The 25,727-nt window shown below is 36.6% G+C and overlaps 1 protein-coding gene across 2 annotated transcripts in view; it reads left to right on the top strand.

Moving 5' to 3' along the window:
• The first annotated feature begins 23,203 nt into the window (after nt 1-23,203).
• The window catches only part of GABRB1 (gamma-aminobutyric acid type A receptor subunit beta1), a 409,024-nt gene continuing 406,500 nt past the window's right edge, over nt 23,204-25,727 (top strand). For both annotated transcript variants that reach the window (XM_056111285.1, XM_056111284.1), the window contains exons 1-3: nt 23,204-23,615; nt 23,811-23,902; nt 24,413-24,480. In XM_056111285.1, the coding sequence (XP_055967260.1) occupies nt 23,536-23,615; nt 23,811-23,902; nt 24,413-24,480 (240 nt within the window). In that variant the 5' untranslated portion in view covers nt 23,204-23,535. The remainder of the gene's footprint in view (nt 23,616-23,810; nt 23,903-24,412; nt 24,481-25,727) is intronic.

Raw genomic sequence — 25,727 nt, 5'->3', positions numbered from 1 at the left:
AGTACTAGGCATCTAGTTCAAGGACCCCAACACATTTATATTGAGGATATGTTTGAGCCCTTCTGTTCTTTCAGCATTATTCACAACAGCCATATTCTAGAAATAGCCCAAGTGCCCAAGGGTACTGGGTAAATAAGCAGCGTGTCATGCACACAGTGGAATACTACTCAGCTATAAGAAAAGGTGGAATCATACAATTTGCTGCTATATGGTTGGAATTAGAAGGTATGCTGAATGAAATCAGACAAGAGGAGGACAGCTACAGAATGATCTTTTTCATATGTGGGGTATAAAGAAACAGAGCAAGGAAGCAACACATAGCCAAAGGCAATGAATTGCAACTGCACTTTTCTGTGGAGGAGAAGTATGGGAAGGATCTTGAAAGCATTGGAAGACAGCAGGCACTCTGGGATGAGTGTGGTATTGAAACCACAAATGCAAGAAACTATCATTCACAGTATACTGAAAATGGGGATTGGGGAAGGAACACAAGGAATTTTTTAAAAAAAATTGCTATGCAAACACCTACATGTGAATGCTCATAAAAACTTTGTTCACTTTTTCCCCAAAAGTTGAAATCAAGTAAGATACCTTTAATATGTGACTAAACAAATTTTGGTACATCCTTCAAATTAACTAAACAAATCATAAATAAATACAAGAGGTGGGAGACTGGGGAACTGGACATATATATATATATATATATATATATATACATATATATAACCTACCTATATTAACTTAAATTCAGAAAATCATAAACCTGAAATACACTTTTTAGACTATATAGAGTAAATAAAAATGTGTGGATGGATGATAATATACAAAGAAGTAAGTATGAAGGGACCAAAGGGATAGTACAGTGGATAAGTACTTGCCTTACATACAGCCAACCTGTGTTTGATGGCTGGTACCATGTACAATCTCCTGAGCCCACCAGTGTAGAGCTGGCTGTAAACTCTCAGCTACCAGTTGGTGTAGCCAGTTCGCCAAAGAAAGAAAGCAAATGAAAAGAATAAAAATGAAAAAAAAACAGGTTAGAATACAAAGTATGACAACTTTTGGGGCTGGAGCAATAGCACAGTGGGTAGGGCGTTTGCCTTGCACGTGGCCAACCCAGGTTCGATTGCCAGCATCCTCTATGGTTACCCCCAAGCACCGCCAGGAGTAATTCCTGAGTGCGTGAACCAGGAGTAACCCCTGTGCATTGCACGGTGTGACCCAAAAAGAAAAAAAATTCAAAGTATGCCAACTCTTGATTTCTTATATTTCTCATTTGAGGAAAACAAACTATTTTTCTTTATACTTAAATATTTTTGAAAATGCCAATATCGCACAAAGATCTTTTGCATTCTAAAAGTTTGGATAGTGTTACTTAGCTTTTATGAAAGAGTTATGTTACTATTTATTTTCATTAACCAAAGAATTTTTGATATTTTGTATTTTTGCACAAAATATAAAATGGCAAACTTAGTATAGAGTATCTGTTTTATCGCAATCCACTCAGGAACAGCACGTAAACAGACTAGCAGTGTGAGTGAAACCCACCAGCTTCTTACTAGGAAATTTCATAAAACTTCTGTGTTGATCACAGCATTTGTGCTTTAACTGGATATTAGAGTTTGTTTCAGTTTGTGCATTATTTCAGTAGGTTATCTTTTGGACTGGGAACACTAGAACACATTTCTAAGTAATTCATGGTAATTATTTCTTACTTTTACACCAATTTGGCTTGGAAAGTTTATAAAACCTATAAAGGAACAGCTCTACTTCTAAATACTTGGAGAAACTTGTAGTATACTTTATTGACAAGTTTGTTCATATAATATTTCTGAATAACACCTAAAATTAATGATTAATATTCAGGCTTGCCAATCAAAATTATCTAAAGAACTATCTATATCTCTGTTCAAAAGAGAAGCAATTTCAACTTTAAAAAATGAGTAGAAGAGACTCAGTGAGCTAGAATTATACAAATCATGATAAAGAGTTGTCAGAGGGCCAATAAAAAGGATAATCATGAGGGTCCAGGTGATATCAGAAGCCATATGTAGCTAAGGATCTCTGCCAATGGTCCCCTGGACCTGTATTTTAGATTTGGAAATAAATTCAATGAGGTGCTTTAAATTGGAGGGATTTATTGTTGGTCTTATGAATAAAGGCAACTGAGTGAAGAACATCCTGATGAGTTCTGACACGTTCAGGGTGATATGTCTGTAGACAAGCCCAGGCAGGATATCCTGTGTAGGCCAGAGAACAGTTGATACTGTAGTGGTCTCCAGGAGATAAAACAGAAAGGAAATTTAATTAATGATATTCCCCATTTGTCAAATACCTAGAGGTTTCATCAAATTCAGTAAATAATATAGGTATATTTATTCTTATATATATATATTTAAAATTGATCTGTGTATTTTGAGCACACTTGGTTCAATTTTAAAGATTGTTCATGCCACATTGAGCTGTGGTGGTCAGGCCTTCCTCCTAGCTCTGTGAACAGAATTCACTTCTTTCAGTGCTCTGGTGGTATTGGAGAGAGGAAGTCAGCCACTCAATACAAGCTCTTTAACCCTGTATTATCTTTCTGGTCCTATAGCTTTCTTTTACAAGACTTTGTCAGGTGGTTCACAGAACATTTGTCTAATCACTTAGAGATTAAACTTCAAAATTAAGAACTATTTGTCTGCTAGTGCTGACATTTTGATCAAGCTTCTGCATACTTCCGAATAAATGAGACACTCTGATTCAATTTCTCAGCTAGCCTTAGTTTTGTGCATGTTCATACACTAGTTCAATGAGTTTTGACCTCCCTTTGATAGCAAGAAGACAACTTAACAGAACAGTATTAGCATTTCTCTCATATAAATCTCACAAGCATCAGGCTTCCATCCCTACCTCTGACAAAATGACTACAACAAAATTTAATTAGTGCTAATCTCTCAAATGAGAGCTGGAAGAAAAACAAGACCTGGATCTACAAGTCAAGAATCTCTAAAGCACTGTCAATTTCCAACAACAACAACAACAAAACCACGAAGAACTCCAACAAAAACTGGTGAGAAGACCTGAACACTTAAAACAAACAAACAAACAAACAAACGAACAAGAAAACTAGAGTTGGCCAATAGGAAACCAGGGAAAAAAATGCTCTTCATCACTTATCTTCAGGAAAATGCAAACCAGAACAACAATAGGATATCACTTCATACTAGAGAGACTGACACACATCAAAAAAAAGTAGAAATAGCCAACATTGTCTTAATTTTCAATAAAAATTAAGAATCAGGCTTCTATATGATGCAGCAATTTCACTTCTTGGCGTCCACTCCAAGGATTTCCAAAATACCCAATTTCAAAAATACATTTGCACTCCTATGCTCATTGCAGCACTATTGACAATAGTCAATATACAGAAATAACCCCAGTGCCTATGAACAGATGAGTGATGAAGAAACTGTGGTTGGCTGGAGAGGTAGTACAGGGGTTAAGGTACTTGCCTTGAATCCCAATGACCCCAGTTTGAATCTCTAGCACCACATATGGTTTCCCATGCACAGCAGTAACTACTGATGAGCACAACCAAGTATGGCCCACAAAACAACACTAAAGAGAAGAAGAAAACCAGTGCTGTAATTCACAATAAAATATTATGCTGCCACAAAAATAGATAAAGTTATGTGATTTTCTGCTATGTGGGTGGAACTAGAAAGAATCATGCTTAGTAAAGTGAGCCAGAAAGAAAGGGATTAAGACAGAATATTTTCTCTGACATAAGATGAAGAAATACAGTAAGGGAATAACAAATGACCAATGATCACAGCCTTGAAAGCTTCTTCAGAATTGATTTTACCACAAAGGTGGGGTGGAATGGGGTGGGACATAGGTAGGAATAAGAATTTAAGGCAATGATACGGAGAGAATAAAACTCTGGTATTATTGGAACAGTGTGTGTCTGCCATTTTATTATTAAGTTTATACATAACTGTGCCTAAATAAAAATTTGTTTTGGCTTTTTAGGTCACACCTGGTGATTTACAGGGGTTACTCCTGGCTCTGCACTCAGGAATTACCCCTAGTGGTGCTAAGGGGACCATATGGGATGCTGGGAATCGAACTCAGGTCGGCCCCATGCAAGGCAAACACCCTACCCACTGTGCTATTGCTTCAGGCCCAGCCTAAATAAAATTTTATTAAAAATGAGAAATCTCATTTAAGGGACCAGAAAGATAGTATATCCCATGGAGCTCCCCTGAACTCTACTTTGAGTGATCCCAGAGCACAGAGCCAGGAGTAAGCCCTGAGAATTTCTGGTATGACTCACAAATCAAATTTAATTTAATTTAATTAAAAATAGGGTTTGAAAGGATGAAGTTTATGTAAGTATCTCCATAAGAACAATTTGGGACCAGACCTGCAATCTCTGTGAATCTGAACTTGTATGAGTCTGAGTCTTGCCTTGTTCCCTGAAGCTCACACTCTCCCTTACTAGCTTAGACTTGAACCTATTGTTATTCTCCCACTCCAGGGTATAGAATTCCTTTTGACCTAAGTCCCAAATTTCCAAGTAGAATTCCTGAATTCCATGGTAGAGTCTTCCCTGTCAACTTTGAGCTCTGTTCTTCAGCCTCACCAAGTTATGCCCTGATCATCAGTCTCCACACACTGTCTTGATGCTGCAGCTCATCACAATGCTTCATAACCTTTTATCACTGTCACTGTCCTCCCATTGTTCATTGATTTGCTCAAGCGGGCCCAATAACATTGTGAGACTTGTTACTGTTTTTGGCATATCAAATATACCACGAGTAGCTTACCAGGCTTTGCCGTGCAGGTGGGATACTCTCGGTAGCTTGCTGGGCTCTCCGAGAGGGGCGGAGGAATCCAACTGAGATTGGCCATATTGGCCGTGTGCAAGGCAAGCGCCCTACCTGCTGTGCTCCAGCCCATCCTTTTATAGAGATTAAAAAAAATTATTGCACTTCTAGATTCCCATGTCTACCTTTTAGTATCTAGGTTTCTTTCTTTTAGATCTGGGTTTTCATGTCTGCCCCAAAGCTTACTTTGGCTTCCCAGGGTCTTTGGGTTTTGCCACCTCCCTGCTACTAACTGGGATATTATTATTCCTTTCTTCATGACTCCAGGTTCTCAGATGTAAGTAGGACATTGTTGTTTTCAAAACTTATTCAGCAGTGCTGTCTACATCTGAAACGTAAGGATTGTTAGACAGATATCAGATTGACAAGTCGTCTCACAATCATCTGAATCATCTGAACTCATCTGAACTCAAAATCAGTACCCTAGAGGGAGAGCAGACACCAAAATCTATGTTTTTTTATTGAATATTTAAGATATGATTAGAAGATTGTTGTCTCTGAGCAACAAGTTAAAAATAAAGTACATATCAAAAACTAGCCAGGCCATTTCACAGACACTTAGAGCAGAAAGAATTTTTAAAATAATCTGGATCAAGTCCTGTCTCTTATTCCAGGGTTCTTTTAATGAGAGATTTCATAGTTATTATTGTAGCATGCTACTACAGAAATATAGTAAGCGGTATAGAAATAGCCTTATTTTGTTCATGTAATAAATATAGCCAACTGAAATGGTGGCTCATTTCACTGACACCAGTCACTGTTGTGAGATTAACAAAATTATCATACCCCTACCTCATTATATGTACTAAGTAACTAAGTTCTCACATTTTTTCCCCAAAGCTAGAATGATAGGCTCTGAAAGATTCTCATATTTGCTCCTCCTTTGCTGTGCAACTTTGAGAACTATCATTTTCATTATTTGTAAAACAAGATCAATGACTTACCTATTTTATAGGATTGTTACCAAGGGCTAATGTGAAAATAAAGAGTCTCTGGAACATGGTGAGCTCTAAAAAAGTGTCAACTCTATTAACTAGTACATTAGATTTTTGAAACCGACACTTAAAAAAACTACTTGCTCTGATAGAAATACTTTCTACAGTTAGAGATTAAAAAAAACCCTTAAATTTGTTAAAAAACATTAGGAACTTAAACACATTGGTGTGAATAAGTTTTCTTCAACATGAAAATGAGGATAGGAGACTGCTTGCAGTTTTGACAGTGGATGGGGTTCAAAGGTCAAGATGCCTAAAAATGGAATGCAGTCAGGAGAGGGCAGGTAAGCAAATGAAGGTTCTGGAGATGCATATTTCAAAGATTTTCAGTTGTGTCCCCCTTAAAGCCTCACCTTATCATTGCTGCTGCAGGAATGAGCACAGAGATGTCACCAAGGACTCTTTTTCCTGGTTGGCTTCATAGTCACACTTTGGACCTGCAACAGTGAGGCTGTTCTACACCTAGGTAGTTGCAGTAAGCATGATAGCTGTGAACTGTCTGGGAAGCAAATTCTAAGGAAACTGGCCGTTCACTGGCTAAGGAGCTGAGTCAGAAGGTCTGGATTGTAGTAGTGCTGCCCTAGAGCTGAATTCTAGTTGCAGGTAAGGGTGAGCTGATGCTATTTAATGAAAACAGAGGCTATCAAACATAGGACTCAGGCTGCTCTTTAGGTAGTCTTTTTTGTGGGCACCTGTCTCCTCTCTACCTAAGTATGTTCTCATAACTTATGATGAGTTTCATGAATTTAATGCTCCCCTCTCTCACTTTACATTTTTTAGATGCTTCCAACTCTGGAGCACCTGATCTATTTGTGCTCTAAGTAAAACTCAAAAGTCTCGAGTAAAAAGTCAAATGTAAAGACTTGAGCCTCAATAAAACTCTACATGTTGAATGACTATAAATATATTCTCCCAATTATTCCGGATTAATAGGCTATTGTCCAAACTTTCCCCACTCACTAAAAGTTGATTTTTCAACATCTCTTGTTTTTTGGAGGGGGCCTTGGTTAGAAATTGCTACTGGTTTAGCACTCAGAAATTACTTATGGAAGTTCTCAGGGAACCATATGGGACGCCAGTTATTAAACCTGATTGGCTGCGTGCAAGGCAAACATCCTACCAACTGTACTATCACTCCGACCCCCGTGATTTTTTTTATCTTAAAATAAAAGTTTAACAAAGCAACTATGGGACTGGAGTGATAGCACAGCAAGTAGGGAGTTTGCCTTGCATGTGGTGATCTGGGTTTGATTCCCAGCATCCCATATGGTCCCCTCAGCACAGCCAGGAGTAATTCCTAGTGCAGAGCCAGGAGTTACCCATGTGCATCGCTGGGTGTGACCAAAAAGAAAAAAAAAGCAACTGCTAGACAATTTTATAATAAATAGCTAGATGCTCCAACCTCAGCTTTGTCAAATTGTAATAGCTTTCAATTACAATTCAGAATTTAATTAAAAAATTAATTTAGAATTTTATTAAAATATTCAGAGAGCCTGACAAGCTACCGAGAGTATCTCGCCCACACGGCAAAACCAGGCAAACTACCCATGATGTATTCGATATGCCAAACACAGTAACAAGTCTCACAATGTTACTGGGCCCGCTTGAGCAAATCGATGAACAACGGGAGGACCGTGACCGTGACCGTGATTAAAATATTATAGATACAATAAATACTTCATTAGGTTTTCATCATTGTCCTTCCATTTCTAAAAGTAGAAATCATACTGAATTAGGTTAGTTTTTTCTTTTTTAAGAGCAGGATTTCTTTTTTTAATACAAAACAAAATATTAATTTATTTAGGAGGTTAGTTTTTAATGCATAAACCTGCATTATAATCACATATATATATAATAAATACACATTTCTTATTTCAAAATGTTTTATGTATTTTGTCATGTAAATTTCTTTCTGAAATTGACATTGTGTCTTTGGCATTGTACTACTAAAATCACTACTCATTACAAAATGCTAGTTACCCTAATGTCTATAACAAGCAACTGTGTATCAAGAAAAAAAATCTTTTTTCCTGAGTCAGAGAGAATGTACAGGGATTAAGGCACTTGCCTAATATCTGGTCAACCCAGATTCAATTCCATGCAGCTTTGAGCACTTTTATACCCCCAAATAGTATTTTTCTCATGTAGGGTCTATGTTGCTTACTCATATAAAATCTTAAGGAAAGGGTCCAGGAAGATAGCTTGCCTCTGGTTCAATAACCAGCACTGCACAGCCTCCTGAGCATTCTGGTGTAATTCTAGAAACTGTATCCCAGTGCCTGAGCAGTGCTGCGTCCTCAGATCCTTGCACAAAACAGCCAGTCAATTACCAGGAGTGTTAGGGAGACATTTAAGCCCTCCTTGTGAAGGGCTCCTCAAATAAATCTCAAGTAAATTTTCTCCGGATAGTAATTTGAGTATTAGAGATTTCTTTTATCATATGGCCTTACCATTTTAAATTTCTTTTATATAAACTACACAATATGTTGATACAATTGCGCTAAAATTTTTATTAATGACAGGTGGGATATGAATACTTCCATAATGGGATCCAAGAATATAATAAAATTTAATGTAATATAATTTAGATTCCAGAGTTGAAAATTATATATGTAAATGAGAATAGGCATTTTATTATACTGCAATAAGTGGTTTTAATTTTCTTATGTAAATAGTTCAAAATCATTCAGTAATTAAAAATTGGATATTACTGATTTATTTTCTGATCATTCTATTTACCATTTCTTAAAGTTTTGTTGGAATAAAAAATATAAAATCAAAAAAAATAAATAAATTAAAAAAACAAATATTAAGTAAATTTGTTATGTGACTAAGGGGGCAATTGGGATTGGGAGAAAAACTGGGGATATTGGTGAGGAATGTCACACTGGTGGTGTTGAAACACTAAATTCTTGAAACAACTATATAATGAACAACTTTGTAATCATGGTGTTTTTAATAAAAAATTTTTGTAAAAAAAGAATAATATTAGTGTTCCTTAGTAGGATCTGTCACAAAATTATAGTTGTACTCTATTCTTATACTCTACTCATTTCACTGCAAATGTTGCCATTACATGAATTATACAATGTATTCATTCTCTAATGATGAATGCAAAACTTGCTTTTTTATTATTTACTATATATTAGAATGAAATAATCATTTTGGTGTATCATGCTTTGCATTTGAACAAAAATTTGAGCTTCTCAGTCATTCTTGGTGTTTGTGTGTGTGTGTGTGTGTGTGTGTGTGTGTGTGTGGAGAGAGAGAGAGAGAGAGAGAGAGAAATAGAGAGAGAGAGAAAGAGAGAGAATGGGAGAGAGAGAGGGGGGTTGCTATCTGCTGAACTGCTGTCTTCATTATTACTACTAGCCTTGAGCCTAACAGTTCATCAAAGTAGTTCATTTGATGACCCTGGTTCTTCATAATCCTGAGAATTCTTCTTTCATCAATAAGTGTTAAAATTACTTTTAAAACTTAATGTTATGAAAAGGTATCTCATTGGCTTATTTTGCATTAGTTAAAAATCATTTCTCGTGTTTGTCATTTGTGCCTCTCTTCTTTGCATACCTATTCATATCTATGCTCAAAATCTTGGTGCTTTCTGTCTTTTTTTTTTAGCTATCTGGGTAGCATTTTTAAAAACATAGATGCTACTTATTGTTGCTGATTATAATTTTGAAAAATTTCTGAAACAAGTTCATAAACTGTTTAGTGGAGTCATATGAAGTTTTAAATTTAAAAGTAACTGCATTTATAATTTTTAAAGTTTGGTTTATAGTTTCTTTATCTCATTTAAGACATTTTTCCCTAAACCAAGATCATAGAAAAAAATCTGTCCTCTCATTTCACTTTATCATCTAAAAATATTTCATCATTTATTGAATATTAGTTCATATAAACTACTAAGTAAATATATAGGTTCCTTAATTTTCCATATGACTATTCAGCTAGAGAATATTATAGATCTTATAAACTGATTTATAATATTACTTCTATTATGCATCTACATACCCTTAGATTTGGTCCTTGGATCTGATTTTCTGCTTTTATTATAAACTTTTCAAATGACAAAGTCTCATAATAAATTTTGAGGGCACTAAAGTAAAATATTTCACTCATATAAATTCCTTTCAGGGGTTCTATGTCCTGGGTTTGTCCATATTAATTTTCACGCTGTTATTTATAAGGAGAATCTGTTGGGATTTTATATTTAGAATAAAATCTATCTCTATCATTTTATTCCTCCTGTCAAGTAATATAGTTCATTTCTCTGTTTCATTTATATTTTGACATGAGATTTTAATATTATATTAATACTTGTCTAACATACCATTAAAGAGCAAATGAATAAGATTTATTCTAAGTAACTTTGGATGAGATTATTTTGTAGATGATAACGTTTTCTGCAAATAAAGCATTTGGATTTTTTTCAGAGTGTCTGGGGTCAAACCCAGGTTATAAATTATTAGGACATGTGCTTGTCTAAATTTTTATTTTTTTTAATTATTTACAAATATTTCTTCTTTTTCTTGTCTCATCAAATTGACAAACTTCTGGTAAAATGAATAAAAGTTGTGATAAAAGCATATTTTAATTCCCAATTTGAATGAGAATATTTATAAAATACTGTAATTAAATGATGCATATTTTATAATGATATTATTTTTGTTAGGAATTATCATGTTTCCAGTTTATTTTTAAATTATTACTATGATAACTTGAATTTTATAGGCTTTTTCAGTGTTGAGTGACATAATAGTGTATATTATTTTCTCTTTTAAATTGTTACATAGCATATTATATTTTATACTGGATTGCTCTTTAATTATTGAAATAAGTATAATTTGTGTTATTTATTTTATTTTAATTTTTGCTTAATCATGTTTTCAGTAAGTCATTATGTGTAAATTAAACATTCAGCTATTTTTAAATGTTATTTTATTTTTATATATGACTTTTACTCCTGGTTGAGTAATTGAAATACATACTATACATACTTTTGTTTCAGAGCTATTCCTCCCTTATTATCTGATTATTTTAAAGATCTTGAATTCTTTCCAGCTTTAATGTTCCCATCTGTGTTTATAGCTCTGACTTGGCTATGAGTGGAGTAATAATATTTTCTCTGTTTTTAATGTTCTAGCTTAAGGTTACTGAGCTATCAATACAAAAGCAAAATAAGTATTTCTAGTAAAAATGGAGAGAGTTAAGAACTGCTGATTTACATATAAGAAACTTCGCTATGTAAATGGTAACTGAATATAAAGAACAAATGAGATAATCTATAAAAAGAATGCAGAAGGGTCTGAGAGATAGTACAGAGTTTAACTGCCTTGCACATGGCTGAATCTGCTTCAATCCCCAGAACTGTATATGGTTGCCAGAACACTGCCAGTAGTGATACCTGAGAACAGTACCAGGAGTAAACCCTGAGCACTGCTGGATGTGGCCCAATAATTTGAAGAAGGAGGAGGAGGGTAAAGAGGAGGATAGGTAGGAGGAGGTCACTTAGGCATAAGACTAAGGTTTGAATATTTCTAGTATTTATTTGCCATATGTATTCAACATATAAGAGAGAAAATACCAGGAAGGTAAAAATTGAAAAGACATGAGTGTTATAAATATTATATTCCAAGTAATACTAAATTATAATTTGTAAAGTTACTAGAAATATACTTAAGATGATAGAAAATACTCTTCAGGTCTGGGATGCTATGTGCGATACATACAAAATTTGTCAAATCACTGATTGATCAGTCTAAATAATAGTGAAATAATCCAAATAAGTATTTTTTCTATTTTTCTACTACTTTCCATCTTGAAAGGCAAAACTATGAGATTCTGGGGTACTGTAGCCACTGATTAACATCAATGCTAAAGTGAGACCTCAGGGTAAAAGCTTTTGTTACTGCAATGGAAAAGACATACAGAATAACTTCAGAGACTAGAGTGTTGCTATAAATTGCCTTAATTTATAAAGATCTGTCTGCTGTGTACTAAATTATTATATAAGCAATGGGTAGGTAAAATTTAGTTTTCCCTCTGTGATTATTAAGAAAATACACTCAGAGTTTCTTTTCATTCATACAGCCCTTGTGTTTCACACTTTGCATATAAAATTTGTATTCAAGTATTGAATGTAAAACCAAGACTATTGTTTTTTATTCTCCCATTACTAAGAATGTTCTATCTCCTTTTCAGTGATTTCGTAGAAATTTTTGAGCATCATAATCATTTGAATTTATTATAAAGTTTTTTAAAAAATCAACATTTCATTGAATTACAGAATTGCTTAATAATTTTGGAGTGAGGAAGGAAAATCAAAGCCCAAATCTGATCTACCTCCTTATGGTCACCAACATTTATACTAAAACAATGCACAAATAATATTCGTTGGGGCCAGAGAGATAGCATAATGAGCCCAGCAATTGCCTCACAAGCAGATGACCTGGATTGGATCCCTGGCATCTCATAAAGTCCTTCGTGCTGTACAAGGACTGATCCCTGAGCACAGAGCCAGGAGTGAGTCCTTAGCACCGTTACTGTGGTTCCCAAACCAAATAATAGTAATAATAATTATAATAATATAATAATAATAAATGTTCTTTTCTTGAAATGAGTAGAGTCAGTTTTGATTCAGGTACTCCATTCTGTTATTTTTGAAAAATACAACTTTTAATAAATAACACTGTTTTAACCAGAAATATCATTTTCTGCTATTTTTTTGACTTGAGAAAGCTATAATGGGGTTTTGAAAATAATGATACTTAGAGTTAAGTAACCCAGAATGTAATTTACTAAGAGTAAATTTACAAGGTGTATGACCGTCTACATATCATATATTTCTATATATCTCACTATGCTTTAAAATGAGAGTGTTGGGTCAAATTGTTAAATTTCCTGCTGGCATTAATATTCAATAAGTTCAAAGAAGTAGTTGCCATCATGCTTTTGATGTAACAACTGTCAAGGAAAAATATTATGATTTTGGCCAACTAGGCTGATATTACACATATTTTTAAAGCACCAAGCCTGATACTTAACATTATTTATGTATTTATTCAAACTCCTGAATGAATTAAAAAGTTAGCATTTTATTGAGTCTTGTCTGAATATGACTTTAGGGAAGAACAGAGAAGACTGTACTTTTGTGACAAACTTTTAAAACAATTGAACTGTGATAACCTGTGCACAAAAGACACTTGTAAGAATAAATCCAAAATAATCAATTGATAAAACACCTGGAAGAAAATAAGCATGTCTAAGCAGAAAGAGCATCTATAAACAGTACAAAATAAAAGTACAATGCTAAATATTGAATGGTTTACAAACACACACACATAGTAACTTCTCTGTTAAATATTAGCAATATACTTAGCTTCTTCATAACTTAATACCATCATTGTGATTATTATGAGTAAGACTTGATGAAAAGCTCAATAAAAACTTTTCATACTGCTTATTAAGAACCTCCATGCTAGGAAAGATTCACAATAAGTTTGGAATAAATGGTTATTTGCTTTTAGAACTTAAAAATTTAATTTGTTTGCTCAGATATGACTTACTGACATTTTATAAAATTAGAAATTCTTACCACTTTCCTGGTTGTGCAGCACTATTTTCAATTTATTTTTTTCCTGTATAAATAAGGTTGCCTTTTAATATTTGACAAAGAATCACTTTTCATCTAGTCATTAAATTCTTAACATTTTAATTTTTAATAACAAATGAGACCACAAAACAATGCAATACTGGTATCCAATTTTTAAAATAAAATTTTCTTTACTTTTTGGCACTCTATTTATAAACTATAAAATATGTATACACTACGAGCTCCCCAAAATGAAAGATGAAACCTAATGAGATCTATTCAAAATAAATGAAATTAAAACTCTAGTAAATTTATGTATTTTAGGGAGAACAAAAGAATACATTTCTCATTTAATTGAAAATTCATTGTCTTCTCATTTTAGTTGCTCTATTAGCAATAATTGATACCAAATCATTTCTTTCACCTTGGTATACTTTTTTCTCTTTGCTCTTAGAGTTCCAGATTCTCCTTATTTCTTCTTAGTCATTGGCTGCCACTTTTTTTTCTCTCTTGATTTATAGTATGATCCAGTTTTGTTGTGTCCTTGCATTATCTTTCTTTGGGTATAAGAATTCCTAGTATCTAGTCTTTTTCTTGTAGGGTGCTAATAATATTGGATTAGCATATGACCCTTTGTAAACTCACTGAATCTTAATCACTCTATTAAAACTTCTAGCTTCAAGTGGTCAGATTGAGGAATTTAATTTTGGCAGAACACATAATTAAGTCTATTCAAATACCACCTAGATTTGAGGACTTCAAATCTGTAACTCCAGCAGGGCATTTTTCTTAAAATAAGGCTATCAAAATACATCTATTTCACTTGTACAAAATAGACTTGCAAAACCCTTTTCCCAAACTGTCTTTCCCACCTCAGACAATAACTCTTTCATCGAAATTCAGAGACTTTGGATCCAGTCTTTTCCTTATTCTTTTCTTCACACACCATATTCACTTTGTCAGAAAACCTGTGAACTCTAGCTTCAAAATATTTTAAAAATATGACCACTTCTCTTGACCACTACTACTATAATTTTTCCACTCAGTTTACTAGCATAACTCTTCAACTCTCCACTCTACTGTCTATACTATAAAGTAGCTAGAGTGCCTCTGTTCAAAGGAAAGTCAAATCATAAAATTTTTCATATCAAAACCTTCCACTGACTTTTCTCAAAGAAAATCCTTTAACTCTAAGTTATATCTATTACTTTCTACCTCTCAATGGCACTGGAAACACTGTCTCCTTGAACCTGCCATATTGATTCCTACTTTAGTATCTTCACACTTACTGTTCTCTGTTGGCAATATAATTACTGATTAGATCTACAGGGCTTGCTCCAATTGAGAACCTTTACTCAAGTGTTAGTTTTGAGATCTATTCTGATCCAGCTGTAATAAATAAATCTTTCTGCATATTTCTATTTTTATATGCTGGTTTTCTTATTTTTTATATTTTATCTTCTATATTATGTCTACATATAAAGTTCATATATATACACACCTATATATAAACACACTAAATATAAAGCATGCTTTGAAAACTTGGATCCTGGTGCTGTCATATTTAAACTGTGTGACAAGTTGCTTTTTCTAAATGTTCTTTCATTTTAAAAGTATGAAAAACAAAGATACTATTATAAGAATTTAAAGATGTTAGATATAAATGACCTAACATTTAAAAAAAAGACAAAAAGTGCTCAATACATTGTAAGTCCTAAGTAAATTATAGTCTTTATTTTTAATTCAACATTTTTACTTTAGATGTAAGGCTTATTCAAGATATCTACTCTTTCCATTTGACCATAACCCATCAACTTCACGGCACAACTATTTTTAATTCAAAATTTTTTTATTTCCACCATAATTGAATACCAATTTGTTATATTATAGAATTATTTCTTTAAAGAATTTCATCCAAAATTTTAGAACATTGTCTCAACAATTTACATTCTGATAATATATTTGTTCAATAAGGATTTCTGACACACACATTAATAAGCTTTTGTTCTCTTACTAGGAAAAAATAGTATCACTAAATTTAATGATAAAATGGAAAAATTATTTTTTTCTTTGTAGATAGTATAACTTATTTTTCAGAGAAAAGTTTTATTTTTTCCAAGATGTTTTAAAATTTTATCAGAATATAACTAGTTAATTCTGTTTGACATTTAGTAAGCTTGTTTTATCATAAAACTAATAATTTTTGTATGTGTGATGCTCTTGATTTTTGTTTGGCCCTAACTGTATTTTTGATTGGGTATTTTGGACCTATTCAATTATCTTCCAATATCCTTGTTTTAAAGTAGGCTTACTTTCCATGATAATTTTTTTTTCTGTTTCTGGAACTTATTTCCATTCACACATAATTTTGTGTTTGTTCCCTTCAATTTTTGCTAACTTTTAATTTTATCTCCATATTTACATGTGAGGCTCTTATTAAATGTCATTTAATTTCTTAAACCCAAATTAGAACTACTCCAAGCTGAAGGTTAATATATTTCTTATTCTAGGAACCAAAGGAGTACTGCAACTTTCAAATATTCCACGTAATATTTATTCTTACAACTTATTAAGTAGAACTGAATTGTGACAAGAAAATATTTTATTGTTTTAAAGGTTTAATGTTTCATATTTTGTCTCCCAAAGGGAGGCTGATTTCATTAATTTGATTTTTTTACTCGGAAAATTATTAGGATTTGTTCTTTAGTAACATTATTCATTATCATTTCAGTCCAAATGTTTAGGTTTTTCCAAATTTTCCTTTAAATTTGTCTTTATTATGATTAAAGTAGAAGTTATTGAGGGCAAAATGGAATTTTAAAAGTCTTTCGGGCTGGAGTGATAGCACAGCGGGTAAGGCGTTTGCCTTGCATGCGGCCGACCCGGGTTCGATCCCTGGCATCCCATATGGTTCCCCGAGCACCACCAGGGGTAACCCCTGTGCAACGTCGGGTGTGACCCAAAAAGCGAAAATAAATAAAAAGAATTTTAAAAAATTAAAAAAAAAAGTCTTTCATCTCCATTTAGTATTGGTAAGTGTGTACTTAATATAAACAGAGAGAAAATTTATTTTCCAATCATATTCCCTACTTTCTTTCCTTGTTTAGCTGAAAACGGGAAGATATTCCTCTCACCTTCTCCCTTTCTACTTTTTACCCTTTATAGTGCTCACTTTACAATGGAAAAAACATATGTTCAGTTAATTTTGAAATATAATCAGTTCTTTTTTTTTTTTAAGGGGGGAGGGTGGGGTGGGGGTTGGGGGAGGTTGATCACACCCAGTGGTGTTCAGGGCTTGCTCCTGACTCTGCATTCAGGAATCACTCCTGAAGGACTCCGTGATCACATGAGGTAGATGTTAGGGTTGCAATCCAGTCAGCAATCTGCTAGCAAATGCTGTACTACATCTACAGTCCTGCCTAAATATTTAAAATTAAAAACAGAAAAATCTCCACATACTTACCGATATAGAGATTTTTCTGAATAGAAATAGAAAACCTTTTTTTTTTCTTAAATCCTGGCTGATGCACTCAGGAATTACTCCCGGCAGTGTTCCGGGGACCATATGGGATGCTGGGACTTGAACCCAGGTTGGCCGTGTGCAAGGCAAACACCCTACCTGCTATGCTATCATTCTAGCCCCTAGAAAACCTTTCAATGACAATCTCAGGCAAGATCTCAGTGGTAACAAATTTAATAGTCCTTCTCTGACTTTCTTCTTCCCACAGCAACACATTGACCAGTGGGTGGTCACGGCAGCTTTCACAGTGATCCTTTAAAGTATTCTACTTGAAGAGCATAGGTCTACTATGTTTAAGGAAAAGAATCTCTAATTTGCACTTACTATAAAATTGCAAATATTATGACATAGTATCAGTCATAAGGTGAGTTAAACTCTAACATATTTAATTACAAAGAAGAAGTTAGAAAAGCATACAATTATCTCAGTAAAGTGTAAAAAGTATTTTCTGGTGGCAACTTTTTTTTCATAACCAATAGTGTACTGCTACCGAGGATAGCTTATCATCAGGCAATACAAATTTGAATTCTCTCTCATTTAGTGTTTGACTTTGACTAAATTAATAAACATTCTGTATCTGTTACTTATTCTTCAAAAAGAATTATAGTTTTAGCATCTGACTACATATATAAATGTCTCAAATGTTATTGATTTACAATCATCCTGTGAAATGGTAACTTTCTACTAATATCAACTTAGCAAACTTAATGAATATAATTACTTAAAATATTTATTAATAACATAAAACATACATTTTAAACAAAAAAGGTCAAATTTATTTGGATTATTGGCTTTCCTCAGGGCTTACACTTGGCTCTGTGTTTAGAAGTTACTCTTTTTTTAAATTAATCACCGTGAGATACAATTATAAAGCTTTCATGTTTGAGTTTCAGTCATACAATGATCGAACACCCATCCCTCCACCAGTGCACATCTTCCACCACCAATGTCCCTAGTATCTCCCTTCCCATCTCATTGCTTCCCCAGCCTCTATGGCAAATTATCTCCCTCATACTCTCTTTTGTATTGCTTTCTATGAATAGTATAAGATGTGGTGTGGCCACTTTTGTGGCTACGCCCTCCTGGAATTCTAAAATTTTAGATAATTAGGGCCTTGAGAAATCTCTGCAGCGAGCTGCTTGGTTCGGAGATTGTTTTGTGTGTCTCTGGATCATGACCCTTAAGGGGCTTAAATAGCAGCCAGAAGCAGTTCTTGAGAGTGACCTCCAGGGTCCCATGGGGGTGGGGGTGATGAGAGGGACCAGCCTGGTCTATCACCTATCCCTTGAGGCCTGGAGTTTGCTGTCACTGAACCCATGTACCTGTGCTTCTCAGTGTGTTCTGGAAGTTGGCAGCTGCCAGGATTCTTAGGGGGTAGGTGAAGGGATAATGCCTGTTTTTTTCTGAGGCACCCTGATAAAATCGGTCAGGTTTAAAGTCTAGAGGCATCTCTGCAGTGAGCTTTGAGATTATTTTGTTTGTCTCAGAAGTTACTTTTGACTTTGTGCTCAGGGGTCATGCTTGGCTATGTCTGGCAAACCATACATGGTGTTGGGGATTAAACCAGGGTTGGCCTATGAAAGTGACTCACCTCTTGTGATATCTCTCAAGCCCATTTTTTTTTCAATAGAATCATTAGTCATTTTTTTAAAAACTATATCACCTTTAATGAAATGATACAATGCCTTGAATTAAAATCACTGTATCATTGTCACCCAGTTGTTCATCGATTTGCTCGAGTGGGTGCCAGTAACCTCTCCATTCATCCCTGTCATGTGCTAGTGTAGCCCAATGGCATCTACTCACTTCAGGAACATAAAGAGCTTGAGATTTTAGTAGCCTCTCCTTACTCGTCCTTTCCAATGCTGCTGCATTGGGGGCTCTTTTAGGATCAGGGGAATGAGGCCTGTTATTGTTACTGTTTTTGGCATATTAAATGGGTCACGGATAGCTTGCCAGGTTCTGCTGTGCAGGCGGGATACTCTCTTGCCATGCTCTCCGAGAGTTGAATTAAAAAAAATTTTAAAAAAAGTTCTTGTCTTAAATTACTTATCTGGGCCCAATATTTATAAGTACAAGCATAAAGGCCCTAAAAAGTAAAGGCCCTCCCGTTGATCGTCGATTTGCTCGAGCGGGCCCAGTAACGTCTCCATTGGAGACTTTGTTGTTACTGTGTCTGGCATATCGAATACTCTCGGTAGCTTGCTGGGCTCTCCGAGAGGGGCGGAGGAATCGAACTCGGGTCGGCCATGTTGGCTGCATGCAAGGCAGACGCCCTACCCGGTGTGCTATGGCTCCAGCCCCAGACAATAAGATGTCATTTACTTTATAAAGTACAAGCATAAATGCCTGATTAATTTGAAAGACAATGATCTTCATCAAGTTTGATACCATGCCAAAGTAACAGTTTTAAACTGTTTATTCCATAGTCTCACCTATGAGCATATTGAGTAAGAATATGGATAAGATTTCTTGGTCTTAGGAAAATTTTAACTTAGTTAGATGTTGAATTTTAGGACCTCCCTGCCCTGCAAAAAATTATCATTAGAACATAATAAATGTGGGGGATAACCAGTGGATCTAGGGGGGAAACTTTAACAAATTAAATGGAAATTTAGTTGAACTTCAAAAGGAGGGAAGGCAGCTTCACAGAAGTGTTTTTATCCAAGCCTATTAAAAATTTATGCCTGGATCTGATCATTTAAAAAATTTTTGTTATTTACTATTCTTTTTGACAGTTTGAGTTTATTTATCTCCTATTTAGTTCCAAAAGCTATATTAAGACAGCTTACAAACTATCTATATTCAGTAAAATCTACAATTTTTGAAAGAGTAGACTATGCCAAAAGAAAATTAAATTAAGGATTGTAAAGTATCAGTGAAAAAAATGTTATCAAAATGCAGGTTGTTAAGATGTTATATAATTTTGAAGTCTAAATTATATCTGTAATTCTAAATTCCCTGTTGCTAAAAATAAATTAATTAACTTTATAATTCTTTTAGTCCATATGTCATAAGCTATTGAGGAAATGACAGTTTTTAGTGTGTTAGCTGGAGTGATAGCACAGCGGTAGGGCGTTGCCTGCACACAGCCAGCCCAGTCGAGCCGGGTTTGATTCCTCTGCCCCTCTTGGAGAGCCCAGCAAGCTACCAAGAGTATCTCGCCCGCACAGCAAATCCTGGCAAGCTACCCGTGATGTATTCAATATGCCAAACACAGTAAAAACAAGTCTCAAAAAAATGGAGACGTTAGTGGGCCCGCTCGAGCAAATCAATGAACAACGGGAAGACAGTGTTTTGTTTGCAGCTTATGGATAAAAATCTTTCATAAGTTTACAGACATAAAATAGTGTTTGACACCATGGCTCCATCCTCAATAGCATCTCAATAATTGGTATAATAATGACTGCCTTGTGACTCTTTATATGACATTTTATGTACTCAGAAGGCATAATTTAAAAACAATATTTAAAGGTCAGAGAGATAGTACAAGGGTTAAGATGCTTGCTGTGCATGCTGCTGCCCTGTTTGATCCTTGACAAAATATATGCCCCCCCCACAAGGCCAGGAGTGATCCCTGAGCACAGAATCAGGAGTATTTTTTAAGCACTGTTGGCTGGCAGAGGGTCCAAACCCCTCTCTCAATAAATAAAATTAAAGTCAAATTCAATAATATCTCACTTTAAATATTATTATTTGAACATAAAAAAATCACCCAATCTTTCATTCTACCTCATCTTTAGCAAACATTTATACATTCACATATGTGTGTATATTCATATATATAACCTGGTTGTTATTATAAAAGTAAATTTTTGGTGTTTATTATCAACTAGAAAACATATATTCCTATAAAAGCAGTATAAATAGAACTAATAGTAAACACCAAACTAAATTCAAGTTGGATGGCAAGGCCAACAATTTGCAACTTCAGTGATAGATTGACAGATTTCAGGTGGAAAGTGCAGGTTTTCAAATTATATTTGTATACTTTTTTTCACTGCTTTATCACCAGCTTTTAGTATGGAATATGACACTTAACAAATAGTAAATAAGTGTTTCTGGATTAAACACACGAACATAAGAAGGATGCAAGCTTCTACACACCCTACTTTCTGTTGTGTGACTTTAGAAGAAAACATAATTGTGCAGTATAGAATAATTCAGTGCTTCAGCAAGAACACAAAGTATACACAATTCCTTTTTTCTTACCCTTTTAAAGAACACTAAGAGTGAAGAATAAAGAAAATTAAGAAATCTGATTAAGTACAAATATTGTCCCCAGTGTTCAAAGTTGTTACGAGTCAAAAAAAGTTGTTATGAGTCTCAAACGAACAAATAAAATTAATGTATAAGTAGAATTTCAAGTTCTACTCATATGCAAATGTTTGTACAATTCTCTAGGTACCTTAAAAAGATTCCTGTTCCTGACCTTTCCAATAATTTGACGTCTTCGTTATACTTCTGAAACTTTGCAGTAGTCTTCTACTTCTTCATGCTAAACACAGTCAGGACTTTAGTTTTCTTTGCCTGTGGCAGTGTAATAACTCTTTTGTCCTTCTTGCTATGTTCCCTGTATGGTCACTTATGCTCCTCTTGGGATCTGTGCTTCATAGCAAAGGATAGTAGTTAGGGCCATCAATTCTGGTTCTGTAGACATTCATTTCATCATTTAGTAGTCATTTTGATATTAAGTTAGTCACGTGGTCCTATTTTGTTCTCTGACATCTCTAAATGTGAAAAATAACAATAATTTAGCTACCACACTTGTACTGTTACAAGATTTAAACAAGATAACCCGTTTCGGAGGGCACAAGAACCAGAGAGAAAATAATATTAATTGCTCTTAAGTAGTCTACCAGAAAAAAATATTCCATCTAAAATCTAAACCTGTAATTTTCAGAAACCTGCAACAGCACAGTAGTGTATGGGCTTTCCTTCTGGTCTGAACTTAGCTTCCCCTGTGTATCTGCATCACTCACCATGCAGTCTTCTCTCCTTCTGTATTCTGCTAGGTCATTCCTGAGATGAGCTTGTTGAGCTACCCAAGTAGAACAGAACTAAGTCTCTTGGATTTGATATAGGCTGTTCCCTTTCCTTTCTGGTTTGCTCTTTCTGGCTCCGGCAACACACACACACACACACACACACACACACACACACACACACAAATATACACATACACCCTCTTTTCTTATACTCTGAAAACAATATCTACTTCAACTGGTACAGTTAGCAACCTTTCTGTCACCACTTAAACTATCCAGAGATATTTTTAATTTACTCAGGTATTTCATTCCGTTTCCTAAATAAATCTATGGTTATCTCCAGCCTAAGTTGAGAACTATCTTTAAATCGGATTTAGACGTGAGATTTAGTTTGTATTTATCATTGAGTTGATAGACAAAGCACAGCTCTTGGACCTTCTGTCTAACACGTATACAACGTCATGTATCAAATGACATTGAATTTAATTTAACACCAACAACCTTTACTTACCCTAAACTCCAGCGTACTTGCCAGTGGAGGTTAGATTCTCTTTTCAACGATATCCAGGTCATTTTTTTTTTCAACTAACACTCTGAACGTATGGGATTGGGAGTACTTTGCTAGAGCCCAGAAGAAAAGTAGAACTTACTTAGCATGGCCTTTCTGGAAAAAAAAAAAAGAAGAGAAAGAAAACAAAAAACTAAAAGACTGTTCCAAAAGCTAACTTGCCTCACTTCCTTAGCTGAGAGAGAAAAGAAAGGAGAGAGAGAGAGAGAGAGAGAGAGAGAGAGAGAGAGAGAGAGAGAGAGTGTGTGCCTGTGTGGGGGGCGGAGGAAGAGGGGAGGAGGGGAAAGAAAAGGGGAGTGAGTGAAAAACTTGGTCTGGCCCTCCTCCTCTCCTTTGGAAAAACAGCACACTAAAACAGATGCCCTAAAATGCCTCCCAAGGAGACCTGATTCTGGCAGCCGTCAAATACAACCTGAGTTCCCTCTGCTCTTTCCCTTCGTTCCCCTCTCTCCCTTTCCACTCACTTCTCCCCCACACTCCATCACACAAACACACATGCTAGCAACTAGAATATCATCGCCCGCCTCCAGACTTCCAATTCCAGGGCCACCGTGACTGTCAACGAAAGATGCCAATCACAGGCAGTCTTTCCCCAATCCCCCGGAGTTGAGTTTAAAAAAAAAATAGCAAAAAACAACAACAACAACAACAAAATCAGGTTGTGAGCAGGAAGGAAATGAACAGAGCCACCCTCCAGTGCACGAAGAAGCACCACAAAAAAGAAAACCGGCTGCGCTTGGGATCCGCAAACTCGCAAACAGCAGGATATCTCCGACTACCCGCAGGACGCGGATCGCCACAAACAGGAACTTTAAAGGGATTGAAATCTGTTGCCTGTTCCACTAGGAATATTGTTTGCCAGGCACAAGGTGTCTTTTGGTAGTGAGCCTCCTCTGCGCATGCGCAGGTCCATTCGGGAATTACTGCCCTGCCGCCGACTAAGTTGCATTCCTTGAAGCTTCGCAGAAAAGACAATTCTTTTCATCAGAGTTAGTAATGTGGACTGTACAAAATCGAGAGAGTTTGGGGATTCTCTCTTTCCCTGTGATGATTGCCATGGTCTGCTGTGGACACAGGTGAGCTGCCGTTTCTTAAATGTTTCTTTTTCTCTCTCTTTTTTTTTCCAGGGCATTTTTCTTTTTCTTTCTTTTCCCCCCGTGCTTGTTGGATATGTAGCTTGTTATTTGGGGGGCTAGATGTGCCTGTCTCTTTTTCATGTCTGCTCGCAGTTTGTAGTCATTCTCAGTCCAGTCCCTACTTCCTTCCTCCAGTGCCAACGAGCCCAGCAACATGTCATACGTGAAAGAGACCGTTGACAGATTGCTCAAAGGATATGACATTCGCTTGCGGCCGGACTTTGGAGGTAAATGCTTCATCTTTTATCAACCTGTAACCCACATCTAGTTCTCCCTTCCAGTCACTGATAAATGCTTTATTTAAAAAAAAAAGAGAGAGAGAAAGAAAGAAAAGACATGCAATTTTCATAAGCGTTCACTACGCCTTACGCCCTGGACACACACACACACACACACACACACACACACACACACACGCACACGCGCGCGCACGCACTCCACATACACACATACACAACCTCCAGTAACAGGTGGATGTAACCTCAGCAACATCCGACCTTCTCCTGCCGGCTCAACACGACATGACACACCCTCTGCATAGTCACTGCATCACGCGTGTGTCCATACCTGTCTTCCCTCCGTGTCCCCCAAAGGGAAGGGGAGAGGGGGGAGTCAGCCCATCCAGAACGTAGTCAGCTCCGGCATGGGCATGTTCCCCCCGCCCCCACAGCCCTTCCTCAATTTATGACCCCTCCAAGCAGATGGTTGTAACGTGCCACCCGCTTCCCCTCCCCTAGGGCCCCCAGTAGACGTCGGGATGCGGATCGACGTCGCCAGCATAGACATGGTCTCCGAAGTGAACATGGTGAGTGAGTGGCGTCCCCGCCGGCCCCGTGGCGGCCAGGCTTACGCAGATGCTAAAGGCACGGGTCCCCCTCCTGTCCTCTGCGTTTCCTGCGCGGTCATCACCCCACCCGGCTCGGGGAGTCCCGCTCTACGCGCGCTCCCCACTTTGGCACGCGCGCGCGCGGACACACACACACACACACACACACACACACATGCATACACACGCACGCACGCACGCACGCACACAGCCCGTGGCCCCTCGATTCGCATGTTGGACACGGAACACGGCCGACTGCGGTGCTCGGGAGAGCGTGCTCGGCACTCTCCGCGGACGGACGGTGACGGCGGCGCGGGAGGCGCGGGCTGGGCGGAGTCTGAGCGCTCCTTTCGCCGGGTTTCCTTGGAGGGGTCGCGATGTGCAGGGCGCCACCTGCTGGCGGCCCGGAGGCCTGCGCTAGCATCCCCCGCCGGTGGGCCGCGAGAGCCAATCCCGGCTCCCGCCTCTGCCCGCTAAACACTCCTGGACCAGACTGAGCCTTAGAGAGGTCTCAGTGTTCAATACCAATCCCCAGGCCCTAGCCCACTGTTGTGACTGGAACCACGGGCTGAGACCAGTCCAAGACAACAGTTTGTTGTTAAGGAAGTGCCTAGTCCTGCTTGGGGGGGGGGGGGGGGTGGGGGTGGGGGTGGGGGTGTATGTGTGTTTGTGTGTGTGTGTGGGGGGGGGTTGTTGGTCTTCCCACTTGAGCGAGGATGGATTTGTTTTGACTGCATCTTGCGAATTGAAGTTGCCAAAGGATGGGTCAAGTTATTGGTTACCCTGGAAACCTAAGCATGCCTTAAAATGTCTGATGATTAAAAAGAATTGGGGTGATTGTAACAGCAAAATCCTTTAATTTCAAAGGGGTTAAATCTCTCCCCTATTCTCTCTCTTTCTCTCTCTCTCTCTCTCTCTCTCTCTCTCTCTCTCTCTCTCTCTCTCCCCCTTTCCCTCTCCTCTCTTCTCTTTTCCTCTCTCTATGTTGAAGCTGTTGCAAAACACATGGGAATCAGTTACCGGGAATCATTAATGGAAATCGTTATTGCCTCTTTCCAAAAACCCGGAAAAGCAGTTTCTACTTTTTAGAGTTTCTAACTGTTGCTTATTGTAAGGGAAAGGGAGAAGCCTGTTGCTTTTCTAGAATCAGCCACCCAGAGAATATCTAGATCTATGTGATCAAGTGCCATTTTTATTGCAGTTGTAATATATACATATATATTACA

This window comes from Sorex fumeus, unplaced genomic scaffold, assembly GCF_029834395.1.
Source record: "Sorex fumeus unplaced genomic scaffold, SorFum_2.1 ptg000013l, whole genome shotgun sequence".
NCBI lineage: Eukaryota > Metazoa > Chordata > Mammalia > Eulipotyphla > Soricidae > Sorex > Sorex fumeus.
Note: the sequence above shows the minus strand (reverse complement) of the source record. Positions and strands in the feature narration are given on the sequence as shown.